Genomic DNA, 16,837 nt, shown 5'->3' on the forward strand with positions numbered 1-16,837 from the left:
CTGGCAGACTACAGTCCATAGGGTCACAAAGAGTTGGACACAACTAAAGTGACTTAGCAGGCACGCACACACATGATACTTTATGAATGTACCCGATAAGTCTATCCATTGCCTTGTTGATGGATATTTGGGTTATTTCCGTTGGTTGCGGGCAGGGCTGTTTTGAATAACTGCTGCCATGGACATCTGTGTGTAAGCCTTTGTGGGCGTGGCTTTTCAAAGGGGTTGCTGGACACCCTCTGCCCAACGGTTGCCTTGAGTGAACCAAGGATGATGAGGAAGTTGGCGGCGTAGGCTCCAGGCAAAAAAAGGAAGGGGTGTCAGTGCTGAGGCCCCTCACACCCTCCTCACAGTCCAGTCAGGCCACAAGGCTGCCAGAAAACTCTCCTTGAACTTTCCTTTCTAGTCCTGACCCCCAGTTGCTCTGAACAATAGGTCGGGGCCCACAGAGGGAAGTGTGGTGTTTATTTCCTTGTCTCCATGGTGAGGGGAGGGCTGCACCAGGTCTGGAGTGTGGGTGTTGTAGGGGTGAGTTCCTGGGGCCACAGCCCTACTGGGGTTACTAGGAATCTGCATCAGAATGACATCTTTTAGCAGCTCACTTCCAGCATGTTCCATCTACTGTGCTTCTTGGCCTTCCAAGGCCCATCCAGATCTAGGCTGCTGCTTACCTCCCAGAGCCCGCAGACAGAAGGCACCTCAGCACCAGGGTCCCTTTGTGGGTCTCCGATAGTATCACTGACTCGATGGACATGAGTTTGTGCAAACTGCAGGAGATAGTAAAGGACAGGGAAGCCTGGTGTGCTGTTGTTCACAGTGCCGCAAAGAGTCGGACATGACTTAGCAACTGAACAACAAAAACAACAAATAGTTTTGCATGTGGTTCTCTCATGCTCCCTACCCCGTGAGACAGCAGTCTCAGCCCTCTAGGCAGACGGGCAGATAGCGGTTCAGAGTAACTGAGGGGTTGGCATAGATTGACCCAGCCTCTCCTCTCTCCTACACCCATCCTAACACACAAGCCCCGGACGGCATTCCTTTCTACCCAAAGGTCTGGCTCTCATTCCGAGGTCAAGAGAGGAATCCTAGAATTTCTTACAGCACAAAAAACAACCAACTCAACATAATTTTAACTATTCACTTAAAATGTGTACTGATCAAAGAAGTTCACAAATATTCATTAACTTTCTCCCTAAAACTACCCTAATGAAGCAGGTACAATTATTATCCCCATTTTACAGGTGAAGAAACTAGGCACAGAGAGAGTAACTAACTGACCCAGGACCACACAGCGAGGTGGTTGGAGAACCAGGAGCTGGCCCACACTTTCAGTCACTGCCCTCTACTGCCCATGGATTTTTTTTTCTTGTTTGTTTCATTTTCCAATCATTAATTTTCTTAACGGTTTTACTGAGGTAGAAATTACTGGTATAATTTAAAATTCACTTCCTTAGAGTGTACAATTAAAGGATTTCAATAGAGAATTGTGTAACTATTAAAACAAACCAATTTTAAACATTTCCCAATCCCCTCCCCAGCCCGCCAAAACATCCTTTGCGTCCATTGGTTACTGTTTCAACCCCCAGTCAAAGGCAACTACTAATCTTCTTTCTGTCTCTATGCCATTTGGAAATTTCTCATGCAATATATGGTCTTTTGAGCATGACTTCCTTAACTCAGTGTAATGTTATTGAGGTTGATCTGTGTTGTAGCATGTCATTCCTTTTTGTTGCTGAGTAATATTCCATTATGTGCCTGTTTCACATTTCATTTATCCACTCACTAGCTGATGGACTTTGTGAGTGGTTCCACTTTGGCCATGATGAACAAATGTGCTGTATTTGCGCACAAGTCTTTGTGTGGACGTATATTTCCCTTTCTTTTCGGGTATATTCCTAGAAGGGGGAATGATGGGCTATGGTGTAAATCTATGCTCAGCTTTTTAAAAACCTGCCAAACTCCTCCCCCATCCTTGCCAAGGTGGTGCAACATTTTCCATCCCCATGTCTGTAGATTTTATATAGTCTGTGAGGCCAGGGTTCCAATCCTATGCCCACCCTAGGGTCACCCTTGCAACCTGACCAAGCCTCATTAGAGCCTCAGGCAGGAGAAGGAGGCCCTCAGGCCAGAGATCGAGCTGAGCCTCCGCTGCTCCTGGTGGTCTGAGAGACAGGTGGACAAGAAGTTAGCTGTTCTGAGCTTATGGCTGCCGGCGGGGGTGGGGGGGGGATGTTGCAGGGAGGGATAGTTAGGGAGTCTGGGATGGACATGTACACACTGCTGTATTTAAAATAGATAACCAAAAAACAAAACAAAACAAAAATAAAATGGATAACCAACAAGGACCTACTGTATAGCACAGGGAACTCTGCTCAATGTTATGTGGCAGCCTGGATGGGAAGGGAGTTTGGGGGAGAATGGATGCATGTATATGAATAGCTGAGTCCCTTCACTCTTCACCTGAAACTGTCAGAACACTGTTTGTTAACCGCAATACAAAATGAAGTTTTTAAAAATAAACTAGCTGTTACACTTAAAAAAAAATTGTCCTCTGGGACTGAGAGCCCTTCTTAGGGAGAAATGAGCCAAGTGGCTATTAGACCGAAAGGAAAAACAGAAGCATACACATGGAGAAGCCAAGAGCAACCTCGTCAAGGGAAGAAAACCCGCTTGAGAAACCGAGGCCAAGGCAGACCCCTTGGGCGTCCGCGAGTTGACCAGCAGCAGCTCTCAGGCTCTGGAAGCTGGTCCTGCTCCCTCTTTTGTCGAGACTCTTCCATCTTCCTCAGGGGCCCAGAGGGAGGGTGGTGGGTGCTGGGGGGAGGGCAGACACCCAGGAAAGCCATCAGGAGGCTCTGGAGCCAGGGCTCCAAGCAGGAGGCACAGCAGGTCCCCAAGAAAGGCGCTCAGAGCTGGGCGACCCTCCGGGGAGGCAGTCCCGGCCCGTGATGAGCCAGGATGATGGCTCTGAGCGCTACTCTGTCACCATCTTGTCTCACGTGGTGCTCCAAAGAGTCATTCTTACTAAGATTTGAAGAAGTTTCGACATTTCTGGAGGCAGCCACAAATGAGAGAAATCTAACCCTGGCACCAGGAACGTGTGCAACAGAGGTTCCTCTCTTCCGGCTCCCTCCCTGACCTGCCCATCCCCTCCTCAGACAGAGTGGGAGGTGGGAGAGGGGTGGAAGTGATGTTGGCACTGCTGAAATGCAGCACCCACAGGGCCATCACAGAGGCCACGGCCTGGACAGGACAAGGTGGGACGCTGCCTGTCTCAGCTCACTCCTGAAAGGCATCCACTCAGAGAAGAGGTCATCAGACCCACTGGGGGCCTGCCATTGCCCTGGAGAAGGAGCATGATGGCCCAGGGAGTCAGGCCCTGGACTCCACAAGTCACATCCTCAGTGCGGCCTGCTCCCACCCCTGGACACAGCGATGTACACGGACCTGGGACTGTTGTTAGTGGTGGGGAGATTTCCCCAAATTTGGTGTGATAAAAAGGCCCCATGGTACCAGATAGTACCCAATAAGCCTGGAAGCTGATACAGGAGATAAGAAAGTCCTCACTTCTGCACTCAAGTAACTCAGATTCCTGAAAGGTACCAGACCCTTCGGGACTGAACTGGGTGGAAGACTGAACTGGGTGGAATCTTGTGAATGCGAACTTATTTGGAAATGGGGTCTTTGCAGAGGTAACTAAGGGAAAATGAGGTAATGCTGGATTCGGTGGTCCTGATCCAGTGACTGGCTTACTTAGAAGAACAGGGAAAATTTGGACACAGATACAGAAAGGATGCAGAGGAGACAATGGTGTGGAGACAGAGACACACAGGGAGGAGGCCATGTGAAGACAGAGATTGCAATGATGTAGCTATAAGCCAAGGAACTCTAAGGATTGCCAGCAACCTCCAGAAGCTGGAAGAAGCAAGGAAGGATTCTCCCTAGAGAGCACAGCCCTGCCAACATCTTGATTTTAGACTTCTGGCCTCCAGAACTGAGAGGGGATAAATTCCTGCTATTTAAAGCCACCCAGTTTGTGGTACTTGCCATGGCCACCCTAGGAAATGAACATAGTGACCAAGGACTGGGGTCATGTGGCATGTAAAACTGCATGTGCTGGAACAGCCAGGGGTGAGGGGCAGGCAAAGAGGGCTGCACAGGAGGAAGCAAGTTGCAGTTGCGTCTGCTATTTGGGCAGGTGGCCCAGAGAACAGAACAGATCCTACGGCTCAATGTGGCTCATCGTGGATTTGGCTTTGATGGCTCATGTCTTCTCATTTGTGCATCCTCCGTCGCGCCTGGAACAGGTACTGCAGGAAACGTTCACTGGCTGGGCTGCCCTGATCTCTCTTGCCCTGCATCCCTGGAGCACCAAGGTCTACACCGTCTTCGGTGCTGCATTATTTCCTGCACTTTTCTCGCTCCCTGCATTTGCTTATTCACCAAACAGACCGGTGCCCAACAAGATGGATGGGGAGCTTCTATACTGGAAGGGCTGACCTGCATCTCCCCTGTCCCTCAACCCACCTGATTCCCTGGGTGCCACAGGTCACAGTGCCTGCACACAGTAGGTGCCATTAAATGCTTAGTTTTTGGATGAAACTTGGCATGTGAAGAAACAGATGTGACTGGCTAGTTGCGCTGGAGAAAGCTAACCCAGCTTTCCTTAAAAAGGAATTTGGAGGCTGCTGCTACAAATATTTGCTGAATTAGCAAAGAAGCATCGGCACCTCTGAAAGTTGTCACCAGGAATTCTTGCTTACTGAGGCTATGTGCTCAGCCCATAACCCCCGCTCCAGAAATGCCGCTCTACCCTGACTGCGACCTGAGAAATGAACCCCCTCGGCTCACCGGTGGCCAAAGCTGTGTTAAAGCAGAACCAGAGGCCAGCCGGGAGAGGTATGAGCACTGTGCTCCATGGTGTTCGCACCAGGTTGTACCCCTGGGGTCCCCTTCACCACAGCATACACAGCAAGATGCCTGGATGGCCATGTCGGTGCCCGCGGCAGGAGGCAAGGCTGAGCTGAGGCATATCAGTGCCTCTGACCACCCAACCTCAGCCTGTCACGTCCACTACACCCATCTTGTCCTAGGCAGGGGGCCCTCCAGGATGAACTGGAGTGACCAGACAGACATAAACGGGATGTTACAGTCTACCTGATCCAAGGAAGTCACTTCACTCAGCACTGTGTGGTGAGGGGACATCATATAGCTGAGTTGAACATAAATCCCTCCAGGCCCACAAAGCCTGACCCTTTGGTCAGCTGCCCCCAACTGTGAGGCCTCAGGGAAGGGTTTGGAGTGATCAGAGCTCACACTAAACAGCACCGTCCATAACTTAACACCAAGAGGTCGATCACTCAAGGGGCTCTGAGCGTTGACCACGCCTGCTCTGGGCGGCCGTCAGCCCACACAGACGCAGCGGCGCTGGGAGGTGCCTGTTGTCCAGCCAGGGCCACTGGCCAGGAGAAGGCAGTCCTGCTTCCCTTCTCTTGTCCGCAGGTGATGCTCCGCTGGGCAGCTGGTGAGCTGGAGAGTCGAGTGTGACTTTCACACGAGGTCTCCCTGGAGACAAAGTCTAACCCTGAAGGTTGAAGCCGCCACACGGAGTCTATTGACAACACCAAGCCGGCTGTTGGGCATGAGGGCCCCGGAGCCCTGAGCGGCACCTGGACTTCTGCTGGCTCCTCTGAGTCTGGGAAGAGCTCAAGCCTCGGGGCTGCCCCAGAGCACACGGAGGCGGGCTCCAGAGTGTTACAGGAGTCTGCTGTGCCCCAGCGGTCCTGGCCCGGTGGGGTCAGGCATTACAATGGGGACTTTCCAGAACAGGCTGGCGTTCCTGGCTTCCTGAGAGGAACAATGGGGGACAGGAGCGGGGCCCCCTGCAGTAGCCGGTACATCCTGATCCTGTCCACAGGGCTCACACGGCTTCAAAACAAACAAACGCCGCCCTCCATGGTGCTCCCTTTCCTTCCATGGTGCTCCCTTTCCTTCTACGGTGCTCCCTTTCCTTCTGTGGTGAGCTCTTCGCCGCAGGCTCGCGGGCTCTGCAGTCCTTCTTAGAACAGCCCCTCTGCTGGTCCCTCGGAACCACGACACCCCCACTCGGAGCTTAGCTGCAAGATCCAAAGCCAAGTGGTAGGGGGAGGCCGGGTGGGCTCGTGGACTGCCCTGTGTGGAGCTGCCTGGCTCCCAAGGACCTGTTTCTAGGTCTCCAGAGGTGTCGGCTTGTGGAGCCGTCTGCTCAGAACCTCTGGAGCCCGGGCAGGAAATGGCATCTTGGAATCTGACTCCGGGAGGAGAGCAGAGTCGAAGGCAGGTCTGCGTGTATCCCTACAGAGGGATGCGTGTATTCGGCAGGGCTGTCTGGTGTCAGAGCCGAAAGCACCTCAGAAAGGCCTGGTCAAGCCCAGACCAGTCCCCACACTGAGGAGAGGGGTGTGAGATCTGGAAAGGGAAAAGTCCTCTTTCCAAGCCAGTGTTGGCTGAGCAGTTACTGACTGATGACCCCACCAGGCCTGGGGCTCTGGCCCCTCTGCCTACATTCATACAAGGGAATCCTGGCTCTGCCTGCCCCTTCCCTATCCAGCAGCCGCCTGGAAGCCTCAACAACCCCCAGGTCCTTCGGGGGCAGCTCCCCTTGTTGAGCCCACTGTTGTAACGACAGCCCCCACGTGGCTCTCCGTCAGCCCGGGCACAGAAAAGATCGCCACCAACAAACACGGGATGAGCCCTGACACAGACTTTTTATTGGATGACCGGGTCTTGGGTTGGCTGGTGGGTCACAGAGCATCCGTATCCGGTGGCACGCATCTCTGCTGAGGGGGGGTCCCAGGGGCCGGCCACCTGGGAGGAGGCCAGGCTCACAGTGGACGAAGCCCCCCCAGAGTAGTGGGTTCTGCCTGGGACCCCACCAGAGGACCAGCACTCCCCACACTGGGCTGCTGCCAGCAACACCCTCTGTTCCTGTGTCACATGTGTGGGGGGGCGGGGGGCGCGGTGGAGTGGAGGGGGCCAGGGAGGATCGGTCCAGAGGAGAGAACACAGAGGGGAAAGAGCCCGAGGTGGCCCCTCACCCACCACTGTGGCTTCCTTCGGGGGCCCTCCTGCAGTCAGACAGGTGCACACCCCAGGGCTGGGTGGGGGCATCCACCTGTGCTTGAGGGATGGGGGTGTGAAGGCCTGGTGGTGAGAGGAAAGAGGGGTGGTACGTGCTGGGGGTCCCCGGGGAGAGCGCCCTCGGGGCAAGGTAAGGCGGGGAGAAGGGGACCCCAGAGCCACCTGTTTCTTCTCACTCTGGCCCAGGTGGGGGGAGCCGACAGACTTTTCACGAGGGTGCATGAGCTGCAGGACAGACTGAGTGCTCCCACCTGTCTGTGGGTCCTGGCACAGGGCGGTGGGTGCTACAGAGACTCTGACACCAGCCCTGGTCAGTGGGGGGACTCCCTCAGGGTTGGTGTTGGTCCAGATCAGGAAGGGCCTGGGGTCCTAGCCCCAAACCCCACCTTCCAATCCTCTTGTCAAGCAGCACAACCCCAGGGACGACAATGGTTGCATTTCCTTAAAAACCTGTGTTTAGTTAAAGACTAACTCTGAATGTGAAGAATGTATCAAAAAAGGCATTGTTTCCTCCATTAAACATCACTCATTCATGGCGAATTTCCTGAGCGCCGCGGCACACCCTGACCCCTATGCTGGGGCGTGGGGCTCGGGGAGAAGTCTAAGGCACTGACTGGTTCTGCTGGGCCCAGCAGAACCTGCTTCTGGGAAGGGGGCTCCCATGGGCGGAAGGCCGGTAAGTCCAGACCCCAAGGACCGGCCGGGGGGAGGCCTGACAGACAAATCCACGGCCGGACAGAGGGAGCCTTCAAGAGCAGCCCGAGAGCTGCCAGTCCAGGCCCGCCGTGAAAGGGAGGGGCAACTGGGCCGCAGGTGGACCTGGAGGACGTGGGGCCCACTCTGCTCGAAGCCGTGATGGCGGACACTGGTCCTGTGGCCTGAGGCCCAAGAAGGCTGTGGTCTGGCCAGGCCTTCCCTAGGAAAGGAAGAGGGTGGAGGCGGAGAGCTCTGTCAGGCCGCCCACACCCCGGGGGCAGGGCCGGGCTTGACAGTCTCCCTTGAGCTTTGGCACCCTGCTCAGCCCATTGGTATGCAGAGATGGCTCAGGGCCAGCCATCCCAGCCAGGCCCTTCCAGGCCCCACTCAGTATCCTTCTCCTGGGGGCTCTCCCAAGTGCCTGCAGGCCTCCAGGGGCCCTGCTGACCAGAGACTGCAAAGCGCCTTGGTTTGGGACTTCCACCCCAACCCCAAGTTGGCCAGGCCTCCCGTCCTGTGCTGGGGCTGCCAGACTCTGGGCACGAGTGGCAGAAAAGTTTCCCTGCCCTAAGCAGAGCCTCCCTGCCCCTCCACCACAGTCCCATGACATCCTGGGGGCTTGGGCTCCTGGTGAACAAGCCTCCCCACGTGTTGCCCCCTCCCATCCATGTGGCTGAGACAACTGAGGCTCCAGTGTTCCTCTGGTGACCTTGCTCTCCGCATTGTGCAGGGTTCCATGACCCCGCAAGCCCTGAGAACAAGGAAGAAGGCAGTACAGGGGTCCTCTGACCCGGGCTTCCACCCTCCCTCCCTTGGGAATAGAACGGTTCCGGCCCTGCAGGGCAAAGCCCGCCCCTCACCAGGCACCCCTCCACGGGAGAGGGTCTGCTGGCCTGGGCACAGTCTGGGGGCTGGGGGGTGGTCAGAAGAGGCTGGGGGCAGCCTGGCCAGGCGCGTCGTGGTCCCGGATATACTGCAAGATGTCCATCTCATCCATGGCTTGGATCTGCTGCTGCTGCTTCCGAGGCTGCGTGGCTGCAGCCTCAGGCGGACCCGCTCTGGGAGGCACGGCCGGCTTTCTGGGCAGCGCTGGCTTAGCAGCCACTGGAGGCTTGGGTTTGGGCCGGGGCTTGGACTGGGGTTTAGGCTCAGCCCCCAGGTTCAGAATCTGGTCCAAGTCCTCTTCGACTCTAGAGAAACAGAGAGAAAAGTCCCTGGGCAGAGCCTGCTGCAACAGGGACAAGGTTCCCCAGCCAAGGCAGGCAGTCCTTGCAGGGCACGGTGCCCCCTGCCTCACACACCACCCTCCCCCCCAGCCTGGCCCTCTCGCCCGCCCTGCCCCTGGGGAGGAACAGAAGGGCAACCCTCTCCTTCTGTGCAGCCCCACAGGCCAGGGTGAGAAGAGCTGGCCTCTCAGCATCCTCTGTAGAATGGCTTCTCGGGGGACCCCACCCTAGACAAGCTGGCTTCCTCAGGTGACTTTTCCTTCAGCCCCTCAAGAAGTTAACAGCTGCCACATATGGAGCTCCTGCTCTGGGCCAAGGAGTTTGTTTCATTCCCTGACGACCCCTGGGGAAGTTCAGCCCCATCTTTGCCCCGCAGAGGTGGACGCTCAAGTCCCAGGAGGCTGAGCCACCTGCCTGAGGTGACAGCATGTGACGGGCCCCGAGTTGGAACCAATAAGGCTGATGTCAGGAGCTGAGCTCCCATCCAGACCCCAGTTTGGCCAGAGAAAGAATGAATGAGGGGCTCTGAGTAGTGATGGGTTGGGGTCTGCCTGCTCACTGTGTCGCCCAGTGGGCTACCTCTGCGCTGGACAGGGCTCCCCAGAGGGCTGGAGCTGGCCACGCCCTGGACTGGACAGCCCATCGGTGGGTGGGACTGAAGGCCGATGCAGGGTGACGGTCACACGGGACCAGCCCAAGTCCTGAATGGCAGGAAAGAAAGGCACCCTGCTCTGCACTCTGTCCAAGGGAGCGCCTCGTGCAGGGACTCAACACCTGAAGACCTGTTCAACCCACCCCCCACCCAATCCACGTGGTGCTGAGTACCCACACATCACAGCCATCTCCCATCCATTAATTCATCTAGTAATCAAAGACCCTGATGCTGGGAAAGACTGAAGGCAAAAGGAGAAGAGAGCAGCAGAGGATGAGATGGTTAGATAGCATCAATAGCGTCAATGGTTAGATGACTCAACTGACAGGAATCTGAGAAAACTCTGGGAGACGGTGAAGGACGGGGAGCCGTGCTACAGTTCACAAGGGCGGCAAAGAACCAAATACGACTCAGCAATTGAACAACAACAATCACAAGACACTGTCTGGTAGCAGATATTAGCTCCACTTTGCAGATGTGAAAACTAGGGGCACAGAAGGATGAAGGGCCCGGCCGGGGGCCCACAGCCAGCTGGGGACGGGGTGGGTAGGCCACAGTTGCTGGAGGCAGAAGACCAGGGGGCCTCACACAGGCCACATGGCCTGTTCAGGCTTTGGTTCCCCATCCACCAAATGGGAATAAGTGGCATCACCCCCATGGGACTGGAATTCCAGGTGCAAGACACACAGTCCAGCAGGCAGAGTGCAGTTCCTTTTCTCATCCTGCCACTCCCCCCCCACCTGGCCCTTCATCTCCCCATCAGTGAACCGGATCCAGCTCAGACACCGGCTGGGCTGAGTAAATACTGGCAGGAGCAGGGGGGCGGGTCCTCTGGTCAAAACAACTCCTGGCAACACAGGACCTGGCAGAAGCTTGAACAAGGGTGGAGGTGCCCTTCCTGGGAGGGGCTGCCTGCCAGGTACCAGCTACTAAAGAAGCTATCACCTGCCCGCTTCCCGGGTCAACCTCCCGTGATGGGTCACAGACCCACCAGGAGAGTGAAGAACTTCCTATGCAGGGCAGAGAAGTGAGCAAAATGGGGTCCCTCAGACCCAGAGCGATCGGCCCAAGCTAGGCCTTGAAGGAGTGACTTCCAGGCAATCCCTGAAGGCATTACTGGGAGACAGGCTGCTCCTGGTGAGCTCAGCTCAGCTGTCCGGGCTCCCTCCAAGCAGCTGCCCTTCCTCAAGCTCCCCTGGACAGGTGTTGGCTCATCCCACATCCTCCACTGGAGGCGGGGTGCCCAGGAAAAGCTCTGAGGGGATGGACTACCTTCAAACAGGGAAACAGAATGGCAGCTAAAAGCTTGCATCAGATTTCAGGATTTACACTGCTGGGCATAGCAGTGATGCTCTTGAGCTAACCAGAAGCTGGATTCACTGAGTTAGGAGGTGGGGCAGCTGCCCTGGGGATCTAGGTGGCCGCCCAGCACCCCTCACCCAGCACCCCATTTCCAACTGGGCTCCCTGAAAGTGAGAGTGTTCATCGCTCAGTCGTGTCCAACTCTTTGCGACCCCATGGACTGTAACCCACCAGGCTCCTCTGTCCATGGGATTTTCCAGGCAAGAATACTGGAGTGGGTTGCCATTTCCTTCTCCAGGGGATCTTCCGGACCCAAGGATCGAACCTAGGTCTCCCTCACTGTAGGCAGTTTCTTTACCACTGAGCCACCAGGGAAGCCTGGTTTCCCTGAGTCATGGCTAGAAGCAGCTCCCACTGATGCAAGATTCAGCTCCCCTCTCTTCCAGGCCCTGAAAGTGTGAGGTCAACCACTGAAGGGCTGGAGAGGTCTGAAGACCCCTGGCCCACTCCTCCTCCCCAGGTCCCTGCAGAGGACAGAGCTCAACTGAAGACCAAAGCTGGGGCCCCATGGCAAGAAGGAATGGGGGCGTCTCGGCTCCAAACCCTGTTCAAATGCACCACCCCCACCCCCCACCTCCCTGCCGCCTGCCAGTGCTGCTCGGGAGGGCTTATGCCAGCTGTGGAATGAATGGGTGAGAAAAGCATTGGAGGATGAAAGAATTTGAGAAAGTTCATCATAAAGACACCTGATCACCACCTGGAGAGTCCTAGGACGCACACAAAGAAAAACAAAATATGGTTCCTGCTCTCAAGAGGGTAATTCTTTCTTCACCAGATGTCTGACGGAGTGAAGGCAGGGCCACGGGACTCACATTCTCTAAAGCAGTGACTCCCAGAGTGGCCTGGGGGATGTAGGAGGCGTTACCCACGAGAGGGTCCCAGGGACCAACTGGACCGTGAAATGCAACGTGGTCTTCCCCTCGAACCACGTGTGCCCACATAGTACAGGTGCAGAAGGTCCTGGTTAACCCTGGTGTTGCCCCAGCCCTCTGGCCACAGAAAGCCTTTGCAGGTGATACCTTTCAACACCCCCAACGCAGCATTCTGCAGAATGCGGGTCTGAAAGTGTGTGTCTGTGTGCTGAGATCATATTGTGGTATGCCTGTGTGTGTGTGTGTGTGCACGCACGCTGAGGTCACACTGGAATGTGTGTGTGTGTCTGTGTGCATGTGTCTGTATGCTGAGGTTGCACAGTGGTATGTGAGTGTGTGCACGCTGAGGTCACACTGGGATGTATGTGTGTCTGTGTGTGTGTGTCTGTGTGCTGAGGTTGCACTGGGGTATGTGTCTGTGTGTGTGTCTGTGTGCTGAGGTCACACTGGGATGTATGTGTAATGGACTTAATATTGATACAAACGGGGCCCAAAGGTCCCACTGGCTCCGCCCCTCTAGCGCAGGCTGCGTCCTCAGGACAGCAGAGGCTCCTGGGACTGAACTTCCCTGGGCCTCTGAGTCGCCTGAAACGCAGAACAACAATCCCAGCTTCGTCCAGGGAGGACTGCTGCGGCGTCAGCGGCGAGGACGCAAGGATGAGAATGAACAGCTGCCAGGGGCCTCGGGGACGTGTAATGACAAGGAGCCGTCGCAGTGACTCAGGCCCGGCGGGCACTCACGGGGCTAACAGCCCATGGCTGCTAACGAGGGTGTGGATGACAGTCTCCCGGGACCTCAGGCCGGCGCCATGTAACCGTTCCTGGAAAGAGATAGCTCGGCGTCCTGTAATCGCCAGGCTCAGTCTGCATCCCGGGCACGTGGATGACGTGACAATGGGAGGCAGAGATGCACGGTGCCGAGGGTGCTGAGAAGGCAGCCCCATGAGCCCAGGGAGAGCCTGCAGGGCCCGAGGTGGGAGGCGGTCTGCCAGCCTCTCCTCCTCCGAGCGCTCAGGGTCCCGGCAAGGTGGGAGGACCGGACACAGGCAGGCTGACCCGGGTCCCCTTCCTGTCACTTGGGACCTATGGCCTTGGGCCAGTTACCTCTCCCACCCTCCATTTTCTGTAAAAAGGAGATAACAGCACCTACGTGGGGGGTGGGGGATGCGGGTGGGAAGAGGATGCTCTTATGAGGATTAAATAGGATAACACGTAAAGAGCCTGGCAAACTGTCTGAGGCAAGCATGAATCCTGTGGCTATCAGTCTTGCACATTCTGTCAATCAACCTCCATGTAACAGATTAAGTCTCGTTCTCCCTTCTGTAAGATCCCCTGGAGAAGGAAGTGGCAACCCACTCCAGTATTCCTGCCTGGAGAATCCCATGGACAGAGAAGCCTGGCAGGCTACAGTCCATGAGGTCACAAAGACTTGGACACAACTGAGCGACTAACACTTTCCCCGCTGTAAAATCTGCCGACGGGCCCCTGCTGCTGTCCAGAACATCAGGACTTTGCTCCCTCCGGGTGAGCGGTATGGTACCATGAGTCACTTTTATTTGTTTTCAAACCTATTTATGCCAGTTATACTTACTCTTGGAATTACATAACTTAATTATTTTTTATATAAACTGCTTGCATAAATGAAGTTCTTTCTAGAACTTGCCGAGCGGCTAACACTCCCCTGACCCCTCCCTCCAGCCTTTCCACTGAATCCCCTTCACTGCCTTCCGATCAATCAGCTCTCACCCACAGGCTCCCACTTTTTAAAAAAAGAATTATTTATTTATTTAGCTGCATCAGGGGAGTTGCAGCATGTGAGATCTAGTTCCCTAACCAGGGAACAAACCTGGATCCCTTGCATTGGGAGCTTGGAGTCTTAACCACTGGGCCACCAGGGAAGTTCTGCGCTCCCACCTTTGATGGGTCAGGACTCCCTCCCTCGGAGCCCAAGGATGCTGAAGTGCTACCACCCAGGGAAGAGTTCCTGGTTCCATGGTATACACCCTGACCTCGGAAGCGTCACTGGAGACAAGTGGTACCTGAACAGCTCCTCGGAGGCCTCCCTGTGGCCTTCACGGGGTGTGGCTCCTCCACTCTGGGGGGCAGCTGGCAGCAGTAAGGGGTCACCCAGGGGGACAGCTCCACCGAGGTCAGGATCATCAAACAGCTTCAGGGCTGCAGAGAAGGGAGCAGAAGAGCGGTCAGAGGATGTGCTAGCCTGTCTTCAGCTGCCTGGGGGGTGCCGGGTGGAGACTGTCTGGCCCAACCTCCTGGCCCAGCCAAGAGAAAGGGAGTAAGGCTGTCCCTTCGGTCTGCAAGGCAGAGTGTAGAAGAACCAGGCACTTGCGGGGCCTGGCACACCTGTGTGTCTAGCCCCAACCCCACCTCCCTGCATGCTGGGCCAAAAGCCACGTGGAGGCACCTCCCTGGTTTCAAGTCCTCATGGCCTCCCCACTGCTTTGAGGAAGAACCTGACTCCTCAGCTCACTGCCCCAGGCTCCCCAAGCACCCCTCCGCTCTTAGCTCAGCCCCCAGGGCTTGGCCCGTCTTCCTACAAGCCCTCACTGAGTGCCAACCACCAGTTCTGGAAGTTGAGGTCTGCTCCCCACCCCCTCCCAGTCTCAATGCTCAACGCTGCCCTTTGTGACAGGCACCTGCAGCCTCTTTGCTGGAATCGGCTTTGTCAGCAGCCGTGGAAAACTCCGCTGACCCCTTGGGATCCAGTTCCTCTATTCATCCCTTACTCAAGCAGCCCCTCAGCCTGGGGGTCCCCACAGGCACTGGCATCCTGCTCGGACCTGTTACAGACCCAGGCCACCCTATGATGGTCAGGAGATGTCCTGTCTATCCCATGAGAGACCCCGAGGCCGGGACTGCGTCTCCCTCTTCCAGGCGTTCTCGGGCCCCTGCACAGAGCCTGGCCCTCAGCGGGTGCCCGATGCCCACTGAATTAATGGGTGACATCAATTCCCTGCCCTGGACACAGACCTGGGAGTTGGGGGGAGAGGTCAGACCCAGGGGTGAGTGCAGAAGTGCCAGGGCTACCCAGCTCCAACTCCCTAACTGGACCCTCTCGTGGGGTCTCTGCAGGGGACACGGAGTCTCCTGTTACAATCCGAGCCACGCAGAGTCCCAGCATCCCCTCTCTATCTGGTGCCCACATCTGGCTGTGGAGGTAACAAAGATACTTTTACACCGGTCACAACCCACACTTTTCAAAGCAACAAAGAAAACTACCCTTTGCTTCCAAGGGATGACTAGCATAAACATAACAGCCCCAGAATGTTCTGGGCTGTGGGTACAAAAGGTGCAAGACTAGATTTCTCCAGCAGAAAATCCCCACCGGGCGAGTTCATATCGTGTCAAGACTGGCATCCTGCTCGTGTGGTGGGCCTGACGCCCTTCACAGAGGTTGGTGGGTCACCTAGGAGACCCTGAGAGCTAAAGGACACCCTGGGCTCTACTTACGGTCCGCGGGGGGTGAGTCCTCTGCGTGGCCCCGGGGAGAGGGCTTCCCGCCCGAGCCGAAGAGCCCCTCATCAGGGTCGACCTCCTCATCAAAGATGGTGAGCTGGGGCACGGCTTTGGGCTTCACGGCCACTGCGGGACGTTTCTTGGGCTTCTTGGAGCTGGAGAATCACAGACAGAACTCAAGGTTGGGACCTCTCACGAGAGCCCTGCTGGCCCAGGGGCACCCTGGTCAGACCCACACGGGCGCGGGGCACGCTGGCGTTTGTGTCAAGAAAGATCTTGCCAAGAACCTGACGACAAGAGGGTGAGACGCTGCGGTGGAAGCAGCATAGCCCTGTGCCCAGGGAACGGCCGCTGCGGAGATGCATGCAGAGATCAGGTCTGGACTGCACAACCGCTGCAGACAACTCCCAGCCCGGAAGGGCCCGCAGGATGGGCCACAGGTCAAAGGACATGGCCTCCGTGCGGGGCGCCCAACCTCGGCACTCTCTGGGGCCAGACTCCGAGTCACTGCACAGACGCCCTGACATGGGGCTAAGTACACACGAGGCCACCAACCTTAGGGCCTGGGCCCAGGGGAGAACAGAAGGCGGCCTAGGTCAGTGCTCCGTTTCCCCCGCACAAATCCACCTCTTTGGTGGAATCGCCATCATTCTAGAAAACATTTCAGTCCCACCGAGCAACACCGCCCCCGCTCCTTCAGGAAACCCTCTGGCTACTCAGAACCCCAATCGGCTCTGCACCCCTCAGGCCCCTTTATGTCTCATTCATTAGCTGGCCGAGGTCCTGCTCTGGGCTGGACTCTGCTGCAGGAAACCCGGAGGGGGCTCGAGGGACGCTTCTGGGCCCTCGGAGGGCTTTACTTCCTGATCGGGTGGGCATGTCAACCTCCAGGGACCCAAAGGCTGCAGACCTACACACGTCACTGGAAGTTACTCCGCCAGTAAATAAACAAACTTGGTTTTATTTTAACAAGGTGATCCAGTCCCTGTTGGTGATGCCTAAATTAGCCATTTTAAGGTTCCTACAAACTACAGAAATAAGCTTTTAACTGGAAGTGGGATTTCCGTGGGCCAATCTGCCTGCAGGGCAGTTGCACTGGACCAAGGTCACCATCTGAGCTCATGCTGGAGATAACTACGCATTTAAACTGTGCTGATACCACTGTAAACAAGGGCACAGATTAACCAGCAGCAGATAAAAATAGCAGTGGGGCAGCCCTGGGTGCTGGAAGGCAGGGCATTCAGAGGCGGCCATTCCCATGGCCTGGATTTAGATGTCTGGGAGAGTTTTGGGGTCTTGGCAGAGATGGGGAGAAGCTGGGAAAGGTGGTGGAGTGTACCTGCCTGAAACCGCAGGACCCACACATCTCCACGCTCAGGGCTGAGACCCCACTGGGAAGGTCTCTGTGGGAAGATGAAGAAACAGTGGTTCAGAGA

General features: G+C 56.1%; 1 protein-coding gene across 1 annotated transcript in view; it reads right to left on the reverse strand.

Moving 5' to 3' along the window:
* Positions 1-8,015: 8,015 nt before the first annotated feature.
* Positions 8,016-16,837, reverse strand: part of HS1BP3 (HCLS1 binding protein 3) — a 32,888-nt gene continuing 24,066 nt past the window's right edge. The window contains exons 5-7 of the mRNA XM_065928621.1: positions 15,396-15,556; positions 13,967-14,102; positions 8,016-9,005 (exon numbers count right to left, since the gene is read on the reverse strand). Coding sequence (XP_065784693.1) covers positions 8,738-9,005; positions 13,967-14,102; positions 15,396-15,556 — 565 coding nt within the window. The 3' untranslated portion in view covers positions 8,016-8,737. The remainder of the gene's footprint in view (positions 9,006-13,966; positions 14,103-15,395; positions 15,557-16,837) is intronic.

The sequence above is a fragment of the Muntiacus reevesi genome, chromosome 3 (genome assembly GCF_963930625.1).
Source record: "Muntiacus reevesi chromosome 3, mMunRee1.1, whole genome shotgun sequence".
In the NCBI taxonomy this organism is placed as follows: domain Eukaryota; kingdom Metazoa; phylum Chordata; class Mammalia; order Artiodactyla; family Cervidae; genus Muntiacus; species Muntiacus reevesi.